Source organism: Urocitellus parryii, chromosome 3, assembly GCF_045843805.1.
Source record: "Urocitellus parryii isolate mUroPar1 chromosome 3, mUroPar1.hap1, whole genome shotgun sequence".
NCBI lineage: Eukaryota > Metazoa > Chordata > Mammalia > Rodentia > Sciuridae > Urocitellus > Urocitellus parryii.
Window position 1 is genome coordinate 171,066,213 of NC_135533.1, and position 18,318 is coordinate 171,084,530.

Below are 18,318 nucleotides of genomic sequence, written 5' to 3' on the forward strand. Positions count from 1 at the left end.
CCATTTCCCTTTCAAACTTCTGGATCAGTTTAACCACAGAGAGTCCTAAGACCACAAGGTGGGCCGCTTACAAAACTCTCACTGCTTCCCTGTATCAACTAGAAATTACTCCAGCATTAAAGGGCAGAAATAAATCAGGAGCTGGGGATCATGCACGACATCAACAAGTCGTGTTCCACTGCTTAGAAGAGAAGTGAAAGTTGATGATGGTCAAGATCTCTGGATTGCAGAAAAGTCAGGGTAGAGACATTGCAACCAAGCCTACTTCCTCATTCATAAAATGGGAACACAAGAACCCATTTCAGTCATTTGTTGTTGTTTTGTTTTGTTTTTAAATGAGGGCAAAAGGAAATAAGAGCTAATAGCATACTTTGAAAAATTAAAAATTAAAAGAACTTGGTGATTTTATCAAGTTCATAGCATGGCCTGAGTTCCATCCTTCTTCTCTTCCTCACTCAGCCTTACTTCTCCTTTTCCTCCTCCATAAAGTGCACAATTTTTTTCCCCCACATATTTGTTGGTGTATTACAGTTGTACCTACTGAGGGATTTTGCTAAGAGCCATAGCCAAGTAGTATTATGCATGGCATTTTTGGTTGAAAGGTGTCGCCAGCAAGCCATTGAGATGATAAGATTATGTTAAGATCTGCATTCATATGGATATTAGACCCCTGCTGTCCACCTGGGCCTGCTAAGGGACTCCTGGAGAGTTCCCATTGGTTGGGGAAGTGTGGTAGAAGGGAATTCCGGAGGAGGGATTTCCTGTTGGAGTGTGTGCCCAGGAGAACCCCTCGTAGTGGGGGTCGGCATATTTCCCTAGAGCATACAGGGCATTGGTGGGAGTTTAAAAATAAACTTTGTTCCTGTTTGAGTGGCTGGTGATTTTGTGCCCAGCCAGACTTCGGCAGGATTTATTGTTACATATTCAAACATGCAAGCAATACACAATATAACTTGGCCAAAAATCATTCCCCAGAATGTGATGCTGCAGTTACAAATAATAACAAGAACAATCAGAGCAACAAAAACAGATTCATTCAAGAATCACTGATCAAAAACACCACTGACCTAATACAGAGCTCCCTGAAACCTCAGGTGATTCCCCAACAGCCCGAAGCTGACCTGTCACCAGTTTATTGATGGGGTTTTGACAGAACAACAATGGTACCTGCCTCCCTGTGTTTCTGGATATTCTTTGAAGCCCCAATGTGAGAACAATGAAGGTGAAGATCCATGTAAATACCCAGGGAACAAGACACACAGGTTGTGACCTCACAGGGCTTGGTCCTAGAAACTGGCAGAATTGGCATTAATACTTGGTTACCACCGTGCCCAGAGTCTGTGTGCTTTCCTGGGCTGGCCCCTCCTACTGGAGCAGACAGAATGTTTGCAGTTTGTGACCCTGCTAGAAACAGTGGGTTCCAGACCTGGGTGTGGCTTCAGGGTCCGTGGCTCAAAGCAGGCATTAAAGTTGACTCTGCCAAGTTCAAGCAGCTGGAGCAGAACAGGGAGCAAGGGGACACCAAGGGCCAGAGTGCTCTAAGGGCTCCCTTCCCAGCTTCAGCCAGCTCCAGGGGCCCCTGGGAGACAACTGGCATTTGCCTATAAAGGCTCCCTCTTCAGGAGACAAAGAATCCACTGTTGACTTCCCAGGGCCTTAATATTTGCAAAAGAATGAAATGGAAAATTCCACCTGTGTGGGTGGAGACTGGACCCAGGACATGTCAACAGCCCACATGGCCTTGTCCTCTCAGGGATGGATCCAGCCCAGCAACAAAGGTCTGAGTAGCAGTGATAGAATCTGGGGATTGTTGTTCCTCTAGAGCCCAAGGGAATTTCCCTATTTGAGTCAGAGATATTAGGAACTTTTAAAAATTGTCCCACATATCTGCCTGAAAAGCTACAAAATAATTTTAAGCTCTCTGACTTGCTTTCCTGTCTCGTTTCTTCGGAGTCTCCTAAAGTCCTCCTGGTAGGCAGGCAAAGCTGGTATCAGCCCCATGTTATGGATGGATCCGGAAACTGAGGCTTCAAGAGTCTAAAAAGCCTCAGTCAAGGCAACAATGGTGAGCGAGTAGAGTTAGGCAGTGTGTAGGCCAGGATTCCTGACTCTAGTGGGAACATGGCACCTCCTGGGGTCTGGGTGGGTAGGGCACAGGCACACTGCAGTCCTCCAGGCTGGGCTGAGACCCTGACCTTTGCTTGCCTGGAAGAACAGGAGAAAGTTCAAACCAGCTCTCCTAGGCAGCAGGCTTAGGCACAGCCTTGGAGGAAGACAAGTGTTCATTCATTCATTCATTCATTTGGACATTTTAAATGAGTGCCTACTAAGCCCAGGACATGAAGGCATGCTGTGCCAGGTGGCTCTTTCAGAAACCCAAACCTAGAAGAACATGATGGTAGGGGCAAGGCAGAGATCAGTCTTTATAGATTGCTTCTTTCAGATTTGAATCACCTCACTGACATTATTCTGTCTTACCCACCACACTTTACAAAAGGGAAACTGAGGCTCTCGGAAGAGCAATGGCTTATCAGAGGTGGGGAGAAAGAAGCTGAGCCCAGCCCTGACCTGGATGGCCCCGCCTCCAGATTATCAACACATACTGTTGAGACTTAGGCATCCAAGCAAGCTTTGTCCCTTCCAGCAGGACACCTAGGAAGCTGTGTGTTTAACCAGCAAGGACCTCTCACAGAGGGACACTTGTGGCAAAGTCAGTGTGAACATGTCTGAAGAGGCAGGCAGGCACATCCTGTTGGAGGACCCTCTTCATTTCTCCTTCCACTCTCCACTCTACAGCCCTGCCCAGAGAGCTGTAGGCTTACCATCATGGACCTGGGATGAGAGGGAACCACTCAAGCTGTAGCTGGAGCCCACCCAGCACCCTGCCTAGAACTCCTTCCCACCCTACCCACATCCTACTCTTCTCCTTTGCCCTCTAGTTTCTTCCCTGGAGAAGGAAACTCTCCCACCCCTTTCTCAAAACAAAACCATCCCTCTTGCCCACTCCCATTTTGAGCCTACTTCCTCCTGTGCCGGACCCACTGGTTCTTGCCAAGGTCAGGCCAGGTGACCCTGAACTCTGTGCCCATGTGACCCCAAGAGCTCTGGCCTCAAGTGGGGTTTTCTTAGGACAGAGCTTCCTAGTCCTCACTTCCTACTCCAGTGGGGGAGGGGCTGTCCTCCTCACGGCCCCTGAAAATGGCTGATTTGAGACCAACTTCCAGGCCTGGCCTTGGTATCCCCAAGCTCACCACAGCAGGGCCTGCTCTGGTACAGGCTATAAGGGCAGCACCGCTCAGAACCTGGCCAGGGGCGCAGGGGCTGGGCTATTCACAGAGTGAGCACCTTGAACCTCTGCTGCCTCCCTGGTCTCAGAGGGGCTAGTTTCTGCCTGCTCTGCACAGACACCCAGGTGGCTTCTCACAAACGGAAGACTGACCACCATATAAAAGCCTGCTGTGGTTCCCTGGCACCATGGGACGAAGTCCACTGGCTTCTGCAGCTGCCCTTGAACATAGCTCTCCCTGTACTCATCCTCAGTCTGAGAGCACTCATGCACTGTTCACCTTTGCACCCTGGTACCTGGCAGGTGTTTGCTAAACAGAAAGACTGTTAGAGAAACAATCTCAGAGACCACAGGTGCCCAAAGTTACTCAGAAAGGTTCAATGAGTGGCTGAGGGTGATTCAGCCCCAGGCATGAGTGAGGCCACAACTGATTAGGAATCAGAACAATCCTCTGGAAACATTTCTTCAATCCTGTGTACACACATGCCAGAGCCCCCAGCTGATCTTGAGGCTGGAGTCTGGGCTCTATTCTGTGCAAGCAGAAATAGGAAACTTCAACTGAGCCTGGCCCCTCAGGACTAGCTCAAAGTAGGGCCTCAGTAAACACAGGTTGATTCAATATAACCTCTCACCAGCTGACAACTCTTCCACAAGTCTTGGCTTCTCACGTGCAAAATGGAGCAAATTCAGCCCATGAGCCTGAGACCCTGAGTTAAACCCAATCTTTTTACAAATGAGAGGGCTGTGGCATGAGAGTTCCAGGCTCTGTACTGTTGTTAGCCCAACTGTTTTTCAACCGTCCCCCTAACCACTATATCTCAAAGGACGGTAGTCCCTGGACCACCCACCCTAGAATTAGGGGGTGAGGCTGCTGCTAAATCTAGACCTTGAGCTAGCTGGGCCCGGCAGTCCCAGTCTCATTTAGGCAGCACTGGGAGATCCTGAGCACAAATTGGGGAACCACATCTCTAAACCCACAATGCTGAGGCTTCACTTCAGCTTCTGGAGCCTCAAGTGTTAGTCAGACCTCATTTTATGGAGTTACACAGTTACCAGAAAGCCGGAGGGGCTGGAGTACAGATTCCTATCACTTTTATCGCTAAGTTCCTGCTGAGTACTAGCTCTTTAATGGGGCTTCGGGGACTGTGTCCCACTACTTTTCCTTCTGGAGCTCTGCCGCTGGGTAAAGGGAGCCCGAATCTCCGCGTCCATCAGGGTCCTCCTGATCCACCACGCCTCCTCCGGGAGGCTCCGTGGGTTGGGTAGGCAGAGGGCCAGAGCGAGTTGCCCACTACTTACCCTGGGAAGGTGGGTCCCAGTGCCGGGACAGTCGGCGGCCGCCGAGCAGGAGCTACGCTTTAACCGGCGGCACCCGCCCAGCTCGCGCTCTCGGCTTCTGTAAGGGTCCCGTGGGCCGCTCGGCCGGGTGTGCTCCAGGACTGGAACTCGCGGACGCGTGGGGTCGCAGCATCGGTTCAGTGCGCGCACAAGTGCGCTGGGGTGGTGCAGCCTTCACTGCTCGGCTCTGCCCTTGAAAGGGCCGGAGCGGCTCGGACCCCGCCCATCTGCACGAGCCCCACAGGTGAGGTCGCTGCGCCTTCAGCCACCCTGGGCTGTGGGCGGCCGGCCGGGAGGCCCGAGGGAGGGCGCAGGGAGAGGCGGAGCCCAAGAGGGCTGTCCTGGGCGCCGGGATAAGAGCGCCGCTGGAGGCTGTCCCGCGTCCCGCGTGGTGGTGGGCGGTGGCCAGGCTATGTTGCTTGTGCTGCTGAGCCTGGCCGCGCTATGCTGGAGCGCCATGCCCGGAGAGCCGGTAAGCCCCTGCCCACATCCCTTTCCCTAGACTGTCTCTTGAGCCTGGACCCTGACGGCGTCGGGGCTGCTAGCCCACGCTGCTAAAGATGACCACTCTGTCGGGTGGACAGGTCTGCACTACCTGGAGTAGCCTCGATGAGCCTCAGACCCCCATCAGCCGGCTGTTTTTAGCCCCGCCAGCGCTGGGTGTCAGGCTGCTTGGGTCAGGGGCGTGGGAATCCCGACCGACCGGGTCACAAATGCCATCATGGGTTCTTAATTCAGTCTTTTATGCTCCGTTATCCTCATTGATTAAAAGGGGGAGGGGACGTGCAGGAGTAAGTACCTAACTCATCCTGGTTGCTTAACATGTATTCCATAACCTGCAAAGCAGCAGCAAAGAGCCTCTCTGCTGATGAGTAGGCGCCCATTTATGTTGGCCATCTGCTCACCTGTGGGGGCACAAGAACTGCTTCTCCATTACCACAGGCCTGCTCCCCCGCCCCCCCCCCCATTTTCTTGATACTGGGAATTGAACCCAGGGATGTTGAGCTACATCCCCAGCATCCCCAGTTCCTCCCCTTGAAAAAAAAAATTATTTTGAGACAGGGTCTGGCTATGTTGCGGAGACTGGCCTGGAACTTGTGATCCTCCTACATCAGCCTCCTAAGTCTCTGGGATTACAAGCATAAACCACCACACCCTGCTACCAGCTTTTTCTTTTTTCCTTTCTTTCATTATTTTCCCCTTTTTGATTTGTGATTCCCTTTCCCCAGTGTCTTGAAGATTGAAGGAATCTTCTGGGTTGCTAAAGCCCCCAACATATATTCAAAACCAATCTCTGAACTGTTAGCATAGCAAATAGCCTAAAAGTATGGTTGTTACTTATTCATGGTTATGGACACCCATCCGTTGTGTCCTGATGCCTTCTGCTACTACCATTGCCTCTTTGTTCTGAGGTCCTCTTGACATTCGCCGCTGCAGCAAGAATTCGTTGCCTTTGTGGCAGTTACTGTAAGGTCTACAGTATTAACTCTGTCAAGTTTAGAGCTATTGCTTTGCTTCTTCCTAACACTTGCGTCACCAGCTCTTTGACAAGACTTCAGTTTCCAGTATGGTGGCTTATTTGTTTAAAAAGAACGTCTGATGGTATCCTTCCAGAGTTCAGTTTCACAAAGACAAAGGGATGATTGACAACTTCACCTAAACCCAAATTACTCAAACCCTCAAAAGTCTTCTTGTCTTCTGTTTTACAAGGTGTTGGAAATGTGGAGGTTTAGAGGGATTGGATTCCAGACCTGGTGAATTTATCACATTGAGTTTCATTCATCATTGGAACTTGCTCCTGAGAGTTAAATGTTTTAGGTTGAGTATGTAATGCCAAAACCAAATTTTTTAAATATTTCTTAAGAAAAAAACAGTTAACTTCAAAGGGTTTCTCACTGACCTTTCTTGGACATTGATGATACATATTTGCTTTTTTGAAAGCTCTTTAAAAAAGACAACAGGATGAAGTGACAGTTGTTTATGGTTTTCTAAATAGCTCTAGTCCTTCTGTATTAGAAGAGAAATATGTGAAAAAAACCTGAGGAAGGTATTGTGGACTGCATTCAATGCTTTCTTCTGCTCATCTTCTTAGTGCAGCCAATCCTGACCATGGGGAAACTCATATACTCCAGACCATCCTGAAAACTGGGAGTTAAGCATTGGAATGTGAAGGGACCTCATGATGATGGTCCAGAGTCATCCCTGGCTAGAGGCAGAGAAGGCTAATGCCCAGAGACTCACTCCTGGTCTTCAAGTGAACTGATGGGTCAGCTTGAGGAGCAGGCATACTGATGGCCAAATCCATGGTCCAATCATAGCTTAGTTTCCCCTAGCTGTGAAGCACAAGCAGCTCATTTTTACTTTGAAAGTTTGTCACTTATGTAGGCATTTAACAAAAAAGATAGTGTGTTGTCTGGTTTGGTAAAGGAAGGGTTGTGGTTTACTGGCTTCAACATGACACTTGGTTTCTTTTTCTCTTGCAGAATATTCAGTGTGGCTCTGAAACTGGTAGGTGCCTTAGGGAATGGTTATTTGGGACATTATACTCAAAGAAGGCCTGAATTCAGGCAGTGGGTCTTTGGAGATCAGGTAAAGGATGAGCCTGTTAGCTGATGTGTTTGAAGTTCTTAACATAGAACTCTGGGGGAATACTGAGGTGTTTGAGATGGGTTGGCCTCCTGAACAGTCAGGGGGCACAGCATGCAAGACAGAAAGCAATGCCTGCTTCCCTGCAAAGAGAGATCAAGTGCTGGAGAGGGAGATCACTTATAACTAGGACCAGGTAGCAAATATTAGTAGAATAAATGCTTGAGAGTATAACACTGAAAAATGGGTGGGCCTCTGCCCAGAAAATGTGAATAGGGAGGATAAACTGGAGGAGAGAGAGCAGCTGCAGCAGCAAAGGCTAGGAGGTGGGTACGTGTGGTGGTATATGCCAACTGGCTGAAGTCCTATGCTAAAGCACAGGGATGGCAGGACTGACCCTAATGAACATGGCAATACACTAAGCATGTCCACACATGGAGAGGGGCACCTAAAGTAGTCCCAGGGGATGTGTAGTTTGAGGCCAGAAGGCTGAAAGCATTAATCTCAGTTCAGCATCACCTCAGCTATAAATTGGCCAGCACCCAGAAATGTTTGGCCTGATTAGCAGGAAGAGTTAATGAATTGTGAATGGGGGATGGAGCAGGGTGATTTGGTTACAGGAGATGATATCAGACTCAGCAGGGAAGAGGAGTGTCAATGGGAAATCTTGCCTTTTCCCAGGGCCGTCTCCAGAGTGGATGGTCCAACACAATCTGACCCCAGGGGACTTGAGGGACCTCCGTGTGGAACTTGCTAAAACCAGTGCTGCAACAGAGGACTATTCAATTTTGATGAACATAAGCTGGATACTCCGAGCAGATGGTAGGTTTGCTGATGCAAATCAAAGATAAATCCTGAAGTGTCTAATGAACCAGAAGTGTGCAGGCAGGATGACCCATTAATCCTGCTCCTAGGCATACCCAACAGAAATACATACATGCATGCATCAAAAGCCACTGGTTAAGATGTTCCCAGCAGCACTATTTGTAAGAACCCAAAGGACTTAAATGTCCAATGGAAAAATGGAATCCAAGACAGCAATAGGAATAAATGATCTGTTACTATACATAATATAGGTGTCACAAACATAAGAAGCCAGGTTATGAAGAGTTTATGCACTGATGTCTATATGCATGCCTACAACTATGATGCTTTCTAAAAAAGGGCAAAATGAATGTAGTGGGCAAAGTTAGAAGTTGGGATGGTGGTTACTTTGGGGGTGGGATGACTGAAATGAAGCATGAGGGGCACTCCAGGGGTTTTCTTAACCCAAACTGGCTGCATGAATGTGCAAAGTCATTACGTGGTACACTGATGACATGGTATATTTCCATATGGAAGAAGATGGGTTAAGATCAGCGATAACTCCCCCAGTTAAGGAAAACTTAGGCTACTTTTCTACTTCCCAAATAATATTGTGAAAGTTCTGGCATTTCCCTTAGATTACACTCCAAGGCAACTGGCAGGTTCTTCAGATGAGCTAATTCCAGGATCCACCCAGGATCTCAGTGCCCATGTTTGTAGTTTCCATCTGATAAATTAGTTTAATTTGATGCAGCCAAAAATACATGAGTGCCAGGCACTGAGAGATAGGTCAATTATTCCCCCCATAAGGTTTCAGAGAGGTTGGGAGGCAGACACAGGCAGTGACCAGGAAGCCCTGAAGGGGATTGTGTCCCATGTAAGTGGGATGCAGGCAGGGAAGACCAGGAGGGAGGCCCTGGCAAGACTCCTTTGTGAGATGATACACTAAGGCTTTGCCCCATCCCTGGCAAAATGAGCTCTTTGTGTGCCTTGTTATAGGCCGTGGTACACATATTGGACTTTACCAGAGTCAAACTTGCAGAGGCAAGAATGGGAGGAAAGGACATGCCACGGAGAAGAGTCAGTGTGGAAAAAGAAGCAGTCAGGACATGCATGGCTTGATGATACTCTTGGAGGGTCTTTGTGGGGTTCCCAATGCAGGCCTGTTCCTCTCAGAGATCCAGAATAGAACAGATGTTAAGCTAATCACAGGTATCCTGAGAGTTCACACCCAAGTTGTGAAAGCTAGGCACTGCTGCTTGAAACTCCCTGAGCCTCACTGACTCCATCTGTATACTGGGGACAGCAAGGCCTACCTTTTGGTGCTATTGTGATTAAGGACTGAAATGAAGCATGTAAAGTATCTAGCATCCAGTCATATAGTAAGTGACAAATAAACAAATGTCTCAACTCTCTGCAGCCAGCATCCGCTTGTTGAAGGCCACCAAGATCTGTGTGACAGGCAAAAACAACTTCCAGTCATATGCCTGTGTGAGGTGCAACTACACGGAGGCCTTCCAGAGTCAGACCAGACCCTCTGGTGGCAAAGTAAGCACTTTGAGGGATGTGGCTGATAGGGGAACATGAACCATGTGCTGCTCAAATAGGCTGATGAGCAGCTGTGACACAGAACAGGACACTTGAGTCCAAGTCCCAGTTTGGGCCACTTCTGTGCATTAGGCAAGTCAGAATTTCTGGGCCTCAGTTTCCCTTTCAGCAAAGTGAGGGGTCTTAAATTACATCCTGGCTCTAAAATCTCACTTTTCTGATTGTATGAGTCACACCAGCAGACTGTCTGGCACCAAATCCCTAAGTAAACATTGGCTACGACCCAAGTTTCAGTAGAAGTGTAAAGGATGAAAGTAAAAATGGAAAGGGCAACACATAGATGCTGTTCCTTGTTCTGCCTTCCAGTGGACATTCTCCTACGTTGGCTTTCCCGTGGAGCTGAGCACGCTCTATCTCATTGGGGCCCATAATATCCCCAATGCAAATATGAATGAAGACAGCCCTTCTTTGTCTGTGAACTTCACTTCACCAGGTAATCTTTCTCAACTTCTCAGTTATTCTGTCTTGCTGGGACACTGGCTTTGATTCATAGAGTCAAAGTGAGGCTTTGGCCTTGCAAGGTCTTGGTTTCCTCATACGTGATACAGAGTTGTAACTGCTCCTTACTCACAGAGCTGTGAGGATTAAATCGGGTAAAAGGAAAGGAAAAATCCATTTCTATGGGTGTGTTGAGTGCTTGATGGGAGTCATCTCACCAAGCCTCCCAACAAACCTAGGGTTGGGAAAGCCCCATCTTAGAGATGAAGAGACCAAGAGGTCAAGTCATTCATGCTGGGCTGTATACACGGGAAAAGTGAAGGTACACTTCCACCATCTACGGTGTTTCTGGTACCATGCCATTTATTACACAGTAGTTTCCAGCTTCCTTGATGAAACCAAATATCATTTTGTAATTGATTGATTGCAGTACTTGGGATGGAACCCAGGGATGCTCTACCACTGAGCAACATCCCTGGCCCGTTTTAGATATGTTTTTAGACATGGTGACTTTCCAAGTGTTCTCTTGGGGATTGTTAACTGTTTTGATAAAGCTTGTATTTAAATTAAGATGGGTTACCACTCTATGGACAGATGATTTTTGTTCAAGAATAAAATGTCAGGGTCCCATTGATTTGCCATCTCACTTGTATCTGGAATATTTTGGCAATTTGCTATAGGTGTGATATGTGTGCGTGTGCTTGTACTTGTTGACAGGGAGTAGCACGGATACCTTTTCCTAAGTGTAACAAGTTTCATTCATATTCCCAGGCTGCCTAGACCACATAATGAAATACAAAAAAAAGTGTATCAAGGCAGGTAAGTAAATACAGCACTCTGCTCTTTACTATTTGAAGATAGTTATAAATTGAGTCAGCACAGCTCTATCCATTCTTTTACAGATGAAAAAAACAAGGCTCAAAGTGGGGAGTTACGTATTCAAGTTGCTTGATGAAGACAGCAGCAGCCAGGGCTCCTGATGCCTGGCTAGCACTTGCCCACTGGGGCAGAAAGCCTATCCAGGGAAAGATTCTTAGTAAAGTTTTATGTATTAGAACAGTCATACGAAACCACCTCCACTGCTTGGTTAAACTAACATTTTAGCCCAAACCATACTTATAGTGGTGCCAATCAAAGGCCTTTCCTGATACTAAGGGAGCTCTGAGTCCTTTCACAGGCTCACTAGTGCTACTGACCTATGGCTGTGAGAAACCTGAGGATTTTCTGTTTGGATTAGCAAACATTTAGGGTGGGAGTGTTAGTCGAAGTAATAACCTAGAAGTATGCTCTCAACCTGTGTTCTCAAAGAGGATCACCTCTCCCATGCTAGACTATTAGAACTCTGCCCCTTGAATTGTAGAATAGTCTCTTTAGGATAATCAGTCGGAAATACCCAACTTCTGGGGGAGTTTTGTTTATTTCCAGGCAGTATAGTCTTGGGATGTTAATAAGAGTGGTGGTATTTGGAGGGATTAGTGTCTATCTTTTAGGCATCCTTCACCCTTTAACAGACTAAGCTACAAATGCTGTTCTTTCTAGAGACAGCCATGGAGTACTGGGCTTCCTCTCTTGCCTCATGGAGAGAGAAATTTGTAGGAACGTGGTTGGGGTTTAGGGGGAGTAAGGTCTAAGGGCCTGGAAATCAGTCCTAGAATGAAAGATAGTTTCAAGCCAGGGCCTGAAATGGTCTCTTAGGTGGGGAAGATAACACTATCACATGTCATGTTCATGGAAATCAACCTTGTCCTTATTTGCAAGTCACATCAATGGAACAACTGACTTTTTCTGACACAGTTCACCTGTGAGAGTATCCTCCAAGCTATGAGGCACTTCCTTCTTTGTATTCAGTAAAGCTAGCACAATGCTGTGATGGATGGAGCGCCTAGAACTGTGTCCTTATCTAGGTCATCGTACTCCTGATCCTAAATTCATTCACTCCATAATCATAGACATGTATCCCAACCTGTGGTTCCTTCTCATATTCTGAGGAGAAAATACTGGCCTTAGCCCGTAATTCAAATAGAAGCTGAGAACAGAAGCTAGTGAAAAAAAAATCAATCTTTGCCTCCTACTGCTCTTTAGCAAAGCAGTGGCATGGGGTCTCTAAACTTTCTTGGACTGCAGGTACTCTGACACTGGAAGCAATGTTTAAAAAGCACACTGTGTAGTGGAGACATTATCTTGGTGTTTGCCTGAGAACTTGGGTTTCTCTTTTTAGTAAAGCCCTTTTGGGAACTTAATAAGGGAAAGGTTAGCAAGTTCATTCAGTGGTTTGCTCTCAACTCTTAGGAAGCCTGTGGGATCCCAACATCACTGCTTGTAAGAAGAATGAGAAGATGGTTGAAGTGAATTTTACAACCAGTTCCCTTGGAAACAGATACACGGTTCTTATCCAACAGAGCACCAGCATTTGGTTTTCTCAAGTGTTTGAGGTACTTCTATCCTTGGTTCCCTTATCATCACCCCCATCCTCAACCTCCAGCTTCCTTATCTTGTTGAAGGAAAAAGCATAGAAACTAGGATTCCCTGAAGAAAGCTCTTCAGAGAGAAGAGAAATGTGTTGTCCAAATATGCTTGGCTATTTTGATTAATTTGACACATTAAAAAAAATCCTTGTGTATACTGGGATATAGTACTAAAACCAACCAAAAGTATGAAATGAATCCTTATTCCCATAATTAATTGAAAAGTCAGTTTGGGAAATGACTTCTTCATTGACAGTCTTTGATATGCTCACTCATATGACTTCATCTCACCTGCACCAGAACAAAACAAAGCGAACTTCGATAGCCATCCTAGTGACTGAGGAAAGCGAAGGTGCTGTGGTTCAGGTAAGTTTAGTGAGGTGCTTTGGGAAGGGACACTAAAAGACTGTTCCACCGTTTTGTGAGTTTTTTTTTTACAGGGTGAGTCACTTCTCTCAAATTCACTCCTGCATCGGGATGCTAGTGATGTTAACTGGGATCCATGATGGTTAGATCAGGAAGCTGACAGTCCCTGTTGACTTTCCAGATTGCTTTTATTTCCATTTTCTGTCACAGATCCTCATGGTAATACTGAGATGGGAGAACCATTTTATTCCCCCAGCCTCAGTTTTAACTGCAAAATGAAGTTGCAGAGGATTTGAAGTTGGAAGGTTTGAGTTCCAGATCAGTGTATGTATGAACATTAGAGAGTGACTGCCTGTCCTCTCAGGGTCTCAGTTGACCCAGCTGGAAATGGAAGTTGGTTGGATAGATGCTCTCTGATCTCTTGCAACTGTTGACTTTAGGATGTGGGGACACAGCCACCCTGGAGAGGAGAGGGGAGGAGCTTTTGTCCTTCATTCTCTGGGATAGGAAGGCAGTGCTCAAACTGGCCAGAGAAAGCAGACTTTCACAGCTTATTATGACTGTGCTCCTCTTCTAGGAAACCATTGACTTTTCCAGGCAGGGGACTTCCCTGACTGAAGTTAATATGAGCCTTACTGCTCCACTGTCCTGGAGATATTTGCATATGTATTAGGATATAACCTAACCCCTTTAGATAATAAAATCAATAGGAGTCTTAAAGGACATTTCCATGTTCAGTCATTAGATTGGATTTCTAGGCATTGCTATACAAGTATGACCAAGGGGAAATGTCCATAACAAGTGCAGAGATAGGGTTGGAACCAGAAAAAAGGGGAAGACATGGTGGAAGTAGAAAAACTGTTAAGGTTGTCTGAAGTGCAGTGTGAACTTTGAACTTCTGGTTTTTCCTCAGTTGATTCCATATTTCCCTACCTGTGGCAACGACTGTATCAGACGCAAAGGGACCGTGGTGCTTTGCCCAACGACAGTTGTCCCCTTTCCTCCAGATAACAGTAAGTGCCTGGTCATTTCACTGGGTAATCAGAGGCCCAGGTCATAGGCACAGCCTCCATTAACTCTGTCTATAGAGAGTCTTGAGGGCCTTTGCCTGTGTATGCTGAACTGGGGTACAGAGTGATTCCAGTGCTGGCCTATAAACCCCCAAATCCAAATACAGATTCGAAACTTTACAGGCTATATGAAACGGTCACAATGATCAAAGTGCCACAGGAATCTGTTGAAAAGTCAATGGTGTAAAAGGACTAGGAATAAGAGGGAATGTCTATTTCATGCATTCTGATTCTCTCATCAGTCTCAGTGGGGCTATGACTTGATGTGGTCACTTTGCCAACATTTGGATAACAAATCAGAAATACTGTTTTGCCTCTCTAGAGATGTCAGGTTTTTAAAAATTTTTTTAATTACAGATGGACAAGTATTCCTGCAAGTAGCCTGGGGTGGGTCAAAAGATAGAAGGTGTTAATTCTTAAGAATTTCAGCCAAGCACACTGAGGACAACCTGTGTGCCTCATAATTCTAACTTCCGTGTTAGGGTGCCTGAGCCTGTGACAACCTTGGTGTTCTTGTGAAGGGATGGCATAATTTCCCATTTCACAAAACAGCTTTTAAAAATGCCACCTATGTATACTGTTTATATAACAAATATACCCAGAATAACACTAATTCCTCAAAGTACACAAAACTGATGTAAGCTCAGGTTACCATAGTGAAAATGTCTCTGTGTGTGTTTAAGAAGCAAGAAACCCAAGAGTCTCTGGAGAACTCCCCAGGTCCCATATCTCCTGGGAGAATCTAATGAGAAACCTGGACACTGTGGGAAAACACACTGATAAGCAGATCTGACCCTTGGTTTTAAAGGGATCTAAACTTTCTACAGAGAGTAAAACTCTGTTTTCAAATACACAATAAATTGGTTTTATTTTGTTGAAGGTAAGCTTTGTTTTCTCCAGATAGAAGCGTGCTAGGAGGCTGGCTGCCTTTGCTTCTCTCGTTGCTGCTAGTGGCCACCATGGTGCTGGTGTTTGGGATCTACCTAATGTGGAGGCATGGTAAGATTATAATTCCCTAAAGGTATTCTTATGAGGAAATCACATTTTGAACTTTTTTTGTGGCATTGCTGGGGATCAAACCCAGGACATCACGCATGCTAGACAAGCACTCTACCAAAGAGTTACACCCTAAGCCCCATGTTTTCAACTTTCTAAAAGGAGATTCCTCTAGAGGCCATCTCATTGGCATTTCCCAGGGTTAACACAACATTTATTTAATGCCTTAGAGCACTATTAGAGAGCCTGATATGCTAACAACTGGATCACATCTGCCAGGTTAAAGCAGAGTGAGAACTTGGAGATCTGGTAACTACCTACCACCTATTTCATTTTTTCCATGAAGGCTTCTACAAATACTGAAATGGGCAAAAAAATGGCTAGAAGTCTACTGTCACCTGTGACAGATGTTCTACGCTAGTCCTTACTTTTTAAAAAGTTCTTTAAGACCTAAGAACAACTGGTATACTAAGGTCTCTGCAAACTCTAGAATACTTGATACTTGACAACAGAAGTCAAGGAATTAATATAGAATCAGAGCTCGCAGCCACCCAATAAAGACTCTGCAGCTTTCCTCCACATGTACAAGAGGAAATGTAAATGCACCCTTTGAGTTGCATGCAATGTTGTATGTAGAACAAGATCAATTCCATGTTCTATGCTCAGAAAGCTATGAGAACTGTGACCTCAGGAAGACTTATATTTAGGAAATGCTATATATTATATTTAGGAAATGCTACTTGAACTGTATTAGTTGTAGTTTCTTTTATAGTCCAGTAGAGGGCAGAATTCCAGTTAAGTTCCAGGGGTTTAACTTTAATGGAACACACAGAAACTACCGCAGAGCTAAACCAACTCAAAATGTGATGTGAAGTGCATAGATCGGATAGTAACTAAGCCTAAATAATTTCTATGAATTTATTTGAAAAAATAAAGCTCGAGAAGACTAATTTAGTGAGTATGTTTCAGGTGCTATGTCTAAAATGATACCTGCAACATACTCACTAAATCAGTTAGGTCCCAGTGCTCCACTAACATTCTTTCTCAAGTAAGGGATCACTTATCGGGGGTGATTTAGACTAGGGCGAAAGCCTGCTGTTAACTGTTCAGATAATAAATGCTTTTCCTCCTCTCACAGAAAAGATCAAGAACACTTCCCTTCCTACTACAAGGCTACTGCCCCTCATTAAAGTTCTGGTGGTCCACCCATCTGAAATATGTTTCCATCACACAGTTTGTTACTTCACTGAATTTCTTCAAAATAACTGCAGAAGTGAGGTGATCCTTGAAAAATGGCAGAAAAAGAAAATAGCTGAGATGGGTCCAGTTCAGTGGCTTACCACTCAGAAGAAAGCAGCAGATAAAGTAATCTTCCTTCTTTCCAATGATGCCAATACCATGTGCGATGATACCTGTGGCCACAACGAGGGCAGCCCCAGTGAGAACTCTCAAGACCTGTTCCCCCTGGCCTTTAATCTTTTCTGCAGTGATCTGAGTAGCCAGACTCATCTGCACAAATACATAGTGGTCTGCTTCAGAGGGGCTGATCCCAAAGACAACTACAGTGCCCTCCATGTCTGCCCTAAGTTCCACCTCATGAAGGATGCCGCGGCTCTCCAAACACAACTTCTCTGTGCCACACAGCACATGTCAGTGGGGAAATGGTCACAAGTCTGCCACAGCAGCTGTTCCCCCTTGTAGCCCGCCTAAGAGAAGAGCAAGACTACAAAGCCTTCCTACCCAACCAGTTTTGGAGAGAGCTCTGTGATGACCCTGAAATTTACTACCCAGGCTACTGATAGGGATGGCTATATATACACTTGTTTTAGAACCAGAATAGAGAGAATCAAAACTGAACATACAGGTCATAGATTAGTCATTAAAAATGTTATGCTCGTTTGGGGTTTTAGCTCAGTGGTGGAGAGCTTACCTCACACACATGAGGCACTAGGTTTCATCCTCAGCACCACATAAAAATAAATCAATAAAATAAAGGTACTGTGTCCATCTACAACTAAAAAAATAAAACAAATGTTATGCTGATAAAAATTTTTACAAATGCCACTATTAGAACATTAACGAACTGAGACTAAATTTGTAATTAAAGCCAAGTCAATTGTATAGCATCAAATCAAGGATAGTTATAACTGAAAATTATAATCATTCTGATAATACTGTGCTTAAGCCATCTTCCAACCAAAAGTCCAATCTTGAATAACCCATGCCTTGAACTGTTGGTAGAAGTGTTTAGTTCTGTAACATTCTAGGTTCAATTAATGAATACTAAATTTAAGAAGCTCTCATTAATTCAGTAGTTTTCTTGGAGAAAAACCCTCTATTACACACAGAAATCCTTTTTTTTTTTTTTTAATTCTTTTGGAGCCACATCCCCAGTCCTTTTTATTTTATATTTTGACACAGGGTCTTGCTGAGGCTGGCTTTGAACTTAAAATTCTCCTGTCTCAGACTCCCAAGCTGCTGGGATTACAGGCATGCACCACCACGCCCAACAGAAATCTTTACCTTTAAGATAGTAAAAGTTGGGAATAATAAAACTGGGCCCATCTTAGCCAACCAAATTTGTATCAACTGTAAAGTTTGGTACTTGCTTGGGACCTTCTCTCTCCAAACTAGATTCATGTCTGGACTCCTGTGCAAGTGCCTGTTAAATGAATACCAAATTATACTCCTGTAAACCTAATGTCTACTTTTGCCCAAAGTTACCTATTAGAGATCACTATCAAGAGTTTTCAGTTCCTGTTATTACATAATTTTTCATGTTTAAAACAAAACTACTTCTTAGTTTTTTTACTTAGGTAAACTATTGCAACTTACTTATAAAAAGATAACATTGAGGGGTAACTTTTAGCCTATCAGCATTATAGAACATAAAGAGGTAAAATATTTAAAGTCTTCCAATTCTTTCCTAAAAGCATCTTTTTCTTAATACAGAGCTCACAAAAATACATTTCTATTAGATGTATTTTCCCAGGAATACTTATACAGTGTAAAAATGAATCTGCTCTGGAATGGGGGTCAATTTCAGATGGATGACTATTAAAATGTGTGCATTTGCAGAACAGTCTTAAGAGACCATTTCCTCCTCCTAATAGTTGTCTTAAGGATAAAATAAAAACCCAAATAAAGAAGCATAAAGTGAGAACTCACCATATCCAGCTTCGTAAGCGGATACTTAGTAATAATGGCTGAAGCAGTATGTTTAATGTGGCAAGGCTCATTTATTTGTCATGACAGTTTTCACAATGCCTATCAAAGTGCTGGTAAGAGGAGATGGATATGGCTCACATCAAAACTTGGACTAGTAATCAACTTCCTCTAAATCAGCATATACCCATTATAA

At 45.0% G+C, this 18,318-nt stretch overlaps 2 protein-coding genes across 3 annotated transcripts in view; one reads left to right on the forward strand and one right to left on the reverse strand.

Annotated features, from left to right (window-relative positions):
* Chdh (choline dehydrogenase) overlaps positions 1–4,850 on the reverse strand; it is a 29,381-nt gene extending 24,531 nt beyond the window's left edge. For both annotated transcript variants that reach the window (XM_026388614.2, XM_077795641.1), the window contains exon 1: positions 4,586–4,850. The gene's annotated coding sequence lies outside the window, so the exon portion shown is untranslated. The remainder of the gene's footprint in view (positions 1–4,585) is intronic.
* A 186-nt stretch (positions 4,851–5,036) lies between these two features.
* On the forward strand, positions 5,037–16,658 carry Il17rb (interleukin 17 receptor B). The gene is made up of 11 exons (XM_026388640.2): positions 5,037–5,096; positions 7,108–7,132; positions 7,892–8,032; positions 9,435–9,562; positions 9,929–10,055; positions 10,832–10,879; positions 12,350–12,492; positions 12,826–12,891; positions 13,805–13,904; positions 14,862–14,960; positions 16,096–16,658. Exons 1-11 carry the CDS (start codon positions 5,037–5,039, stop codon positions 16,656–16,658), a joined length of 1,500 nt encoding a protein of 499 aa, XP_026244425.2.
* The last annotated feature ends 1,660 nt before the right edge of the window (positions 16,659–18,318 follow it).